The sequence below is a fragment of the Nicotiana attenuata genome, chromosome 11 (assembly GCF_001879085.1).
Source record: "Nicotiana attenuata strain UT chromosome 11, NIATTr2, whole genome shotgun sequence".
In the NCBI taxonomy this organism is placed as follows: domain Eukaryota; kingdom Viridiplantae; phylum Streptophyta; class Magnoliopsida; order Solanales; family Solanaceae; genus Nicotiana; species Nicotiana attenuata.
This window is the reverse complement of record NC_031999.1, coordinates 5,802,949-5,807,757: the sequence shown is the minus strand read 5'-3', so window position 1 is coordinate 5,807,757 and position 4,809 is coordinate 5,802,949. Positions and strand designations below refer to the sequence as shown.

General features: G+C 34.4%; 1 protein-coding gene across 1 annotated transcript; it reads left to right on the top strand.

Annotated features, from left to right (window-relative positions):
* On the top strand, positions 2,793-4,390 carry LOC109234063 (hydrophobic protein LTI6A-like). The gene is made up of 3 exons (XM_019399905.1): positions 2,793-3,097; positions 3,572-3,678; positions 4,073-4,390. The coding sequence occupies exons 1-2, from the start codon at positions 3,017-3,019 to the stop codon at positions 3,659-3,661; spliced, it is 171 nt and encodes a 56-aa protein (XP_019255450.1). The 5' UTR covers positions 2,793-3,016; the 3' UTR covers positions 3,662-3,678; positions 4,073-4,390.

The window sequence follows — 4,809 nt, the reverse complement described above, 5'->3', positions numbered from 1 at the left end:
CTAAAATGGTAAAAGGAAATGGCTACAGCACCTTTTAACGTTCAAACTTGACCTAAATTTGTAAAACTCGTCTATTTATTCTGGGCCAAAAATCGGTGACAAAAATGCCCCTCGGGAGGTTCTGCGGCCGCACAATTCCATGTGCCGTCCGCAGATTTCTTCAGTTGGTAAGAAGGAGGATTCTGCAGCCGCACATTTCTGGACTGCGGCTGTGAAGCACTCTCTGCGGCCGCACAATTCTCGTGTGGTCAGCACTTTTGCAAAGTGTCACGACTTGGTCTTCTGCACATTCTCTGAACTTGAAAATACTTGTCAGTGCGGACCGCACATCTTTGCTTATGTGCCTTTATTGCCTTGTGCTTCGGAACACTCCTTTTTTAGTCGGATTTCATCACTTATAGGCCAAACTTTCAGCGTTCCTGCAATTTTCACAATTTCATTAGGTTCGAGAACACAATTCAATACTTTCGGACTAAGACAAGAGCAAAAAAAGTGCTAATAAGTTGTCAAAACCCTCATTTATCAATCGCCGGTGGAACCCCTGGAATCCGGTTTATGCGCTCGTTCTGCTTCTTAATCTTCTTTAACAACGGTACTTAGAATTTACTGGAATAATTGCTAAGACCCTACTGTGGACCCCAAACTGTTTAACCTAAGATCTGATTTTAAGTTAAATTAATCAAATTTGTAATAGAAGGCCTCAATTAATTGAAATAAAGTCAAAGTGTTCTTCCTTTATATAATGATTAGAATAAGTGTGAAATGACATAAATAAAATAATAAATAATATTGAGCAATATAAAGCAAAGAAGAGGAATTTTTATTGATTGAGCCTATTTTAAAATGAGCACTAGCTTGTCATAATGTTATACTTGAGGATATTTCAGACCGCCTAACATGAGATAATAAGAGGTCTATTTATAGTTAAACCTTAGAATAAATGGCTCCCTATAATTTTGCTTGCTCGTTATGGGCATTATCAGCACGTTTCCTATGTTACCCCTAGTAGATTTTTAATCGCTCGGGATTTAAATGGAAAATCTCGAGTATCTCAGAGTTTGTTCGTCTAAAAAGGCTATATCCGGATACTCATAGGATTCTCCAGGTGGATTGTTCTGAGCTTTAACCGTTTTGTCTCCGGTTGTTGTTGGTCCAGAGCAAATTGCCTCTTATGACTATCCGGTTGATAACCTAAATAAGTTGAGTATGTAAGTTCTGACTCAGAGATTCTTTCCGGGTATAATTTGTTATTACATCCACGTGTCCTGCCCCTATTTTACCAATATAGGTTCCCTTTCTACCATTAACTTATTCTCTGCCTTTGAATCCACCATAGATGAGAAGGATTGAGGAACCAAAGTAACAATTTCTTCTAACATTCGACGTTACCAATTCAAATATGAAGTGTGTTCAATCTCTTTTTCTCTACAAAAATAGAGTTGACATATTAGATGGATCTAATTTTAGTCCTTGAAAAACTTCAGATTCGGGGTCTAAAGTTAGCCCATAGCTGTGCTAACTTCAGACATACGGGTCTGAAGTTAGGCTTAGCCTAACTTCAAATATATGAAGTTTATACTTGTAAGTTTGAAATTTATACCCGTGCTTCCGAAGTTTATACCCGTACGTCCGAAGTTTATACTCGTATGTTAATGCCAAATTGCATGTCACTATCGAGTTCTGAAAACACAAAGCATAAATTAGATATAAGAGCAGTGGAATATTATTCATCAAAACGGAAGCTTGGTTCTAGACTTCTGGTCAGTCTTCAAAAAGAGGCAAGTGCTCAATTTTGATTAATCCACCTTTTACAGGGTCATAAAACCAATGAGGATACAAATTCCTTACTTTTAATTTAAAATTACCTTTTATACTAAAGTACTTCGTACTTATTTGGAGCTTATGCGTGCGTCACCGGTGAAAGCAAAATACTTACTTATATATACTTGATGTTACACTACATCGTATTAATTTAGCACGGTTAAATGACAAATTAAGATAAAAATATATAGCATTAACTCTGGTTACAACAACAACAACAACATATTCAGTATTATTTCACACCGTAGGGTCTGGGGAAAGTAGTGTGTACATAGACCATACCCCTATTTTATGAGGATAGAGAGGTTGTTTCCAATTGATCCTTGGCTCAGGAATAGCATTAACTCTGGGTAAACAATAGATTGTATATTAAAGATGCATGTCGTTTGTTGATTAATAATAATTCATATAAATACTATTTGTAAGTGATTCTTTTGTTTTTTTTCAAGCTAGTGTCTACATTGAGAGTTGGAACGTTGAAAGGTACAGTGCAGTGCCATCGAGAAAGATTCAATTGGTGTGTTCGGCCATAAGAAGATGATGATAAATGAAGACGTACGGGGCCACATGGGACAGCCTAAACCTAACGTTGTTGTCCAGATAAATGAGAATGAGCTGTTGGGTTTTAATTTGAAATTTACAAAGCAAGTGTTCAAAGCAACCAGACGAAAGACATAGAAATTGAGAACTCTTTAGCTGAAATTGTATCTATTTCTTTTATGTGATGTTACTTTTTTTATTAATTTGTTCTAAAATAAAAAACATTTGTAGGTATTTAAAAATAATTTAATGTTAAATTGTTTTATCTTACCTATAATGATATATTTTTACAATCATAAAAAGATTATGCAAATTTCAAAAATCTTCACTCCTTTTTAAATGTTCCAATTTAACCACATGAATTGGATGGGAAGAGTACCGAATTAGTCAAAAGGCAAACCAGGAAGTAAAAGAAGTGATGAGATTAAGGTAACAAGAAGCCTCCGCGTAAACATAGAAAAATATCGTCTTTTATCGAATAAACATACAACACATGGACGTGGGGGGTATCTCCTTTCTCTATATAGCAGCAGCCACTTCCCCATTTCAGTTTCTGTGAAATCACTTTGGCCAGTCCTTAATATCCTCTTTCCCCAGTATATGCCCCTTGTCCTTTCTTCTTTTCCTGTGTAATTTCTATTGAATAATAAAAAATATGGGTGCGATGACTTGCATAGACATTCTTTTGGCTATCATCTTGCCTCCCCTTGGTGTCTTTCTCAAATTTGGCTGCAAGGTATCCTTCAATTCTCTGTTTTACTTCTGTAAGTCGTGCAGCTTTGATCTGTGACGCATAAGTTTTACATTATCAGTGTGTATAAAGTTACATCCCCAATATTTTGGTGTATGTATCTTGTCCAACTTTTTTATTTTTTACATCATTAGTAAAGTTGTAGGATGAGCCACTAGATATATATAGCTTTTTTAGGATTCGAATTTGTAATACTGTGGTTATAACGGGGCTCAGCTCGACTGTCTCCAATGGTACTCTATTCTTGTTAAAAAAAACAAATAACACCCTGCCAAGAGGTGAAAGATTAAAAATTACTGCTCATCGACTTATTATGACTCTAAAATGTCGTCGTTCATGTTAGTGAAAAGGGAATTCGGAAACTTTATGATTATAACCGCAGGTTGTTTACTTGTGTGTGAAAAACTTTAACCTGATAACGTTACTTATGGTTGTGTTTGTGTTAATTGGTAAAAACAGTGTGAATTCTGGATCTGTTGTTTGCTGACTCTCTTTGGATGGCTGCCTGGTATTATCTATGCTATTTGGGTCCTTACCAAGAACGACTGATCACCTTTCCCCACATGGTAATTTTACTCAAATTCTACCATCTCTTCACCACCACCAACCCCCCCCCCCCCGTCTGCGTTGAATATATGAAATATCTTTTACGTTTTTTTTTTGTTTTTTTTTTTTTTTGCTTTTCCTAACATATCAGAAAAAAATAGTACTTTTTACCTTGAAGGATGGAGTAGTAGCATGAAATTTTTTTTTACACCATAATTATATTATTTGTTAAATAATAAATTAAAGTGAAAGCACACATTTTTTAACCATATTAAGTTATAAAATTGTATATAAAAGACATATTATGTTATGATTGGTTTGGTGTAAATACAAGTTGTTCTTTGAGTATTATGCCAATTTGCTAAAAAGTCATATCTTATACGTGCAATCCTTTTCCTACTGTATTCTTGACAGGTAAAGATGTGGAACTTCCATTTCTGCTAATGTTGCTGGTTCCTATGAATCAAGATGTGTTACTTTTAAAGTTGTAATTTTTTTTTTTTTGGGTTAAGTTTTCGTGAATCTTGCGTGCTTCAGTACAGAATTCTGGACAGGCTGTTTCATTTATTAGTGTTTGTATTCATTACATTGGTTGTATGTTTGAATTTTTAATGTGATTTAAAGTTTGTGATATTGTATATCAAGAGTTATTAGTACTTTGATGCTATATATTAAAGGGCTGGTGATGTTGTAATAGTCAGAAGGCGAATTGTTGAATCACGTTTTGCACTACCACTGTGAGTATATGATTTTGTTAGGTAGGTTTTTATTATATTTTATTTAACAATTCGCTATTCAAAACTAACCCAACTAATTTACATTGGTGTTAGCTAGGTAAACTGCTCTTTATTAAAAGATTTTTCATTTTCAGAGTTTGAACCAAAATTTGTGATTAAGGCGAATGAATTTCAACCCTCACCGCAGTCCTCGATGGTGTAAATTAGATATTTGATCACTACATGCATCCAATCTTATCCAACCACCTTAAGATATTGTTAATTATTTTATTATATGTATGATTTTTTTGCCCCTTAAAGATAAAGAAGGAAATATAGAAAAAGTAACACGGGGTCAACCTATCTTTTTAATTATTATCATGAAAGCAATAAGTTAGAAATTATTGCCATGCTTTAGAATATTAAAGAAGAAGT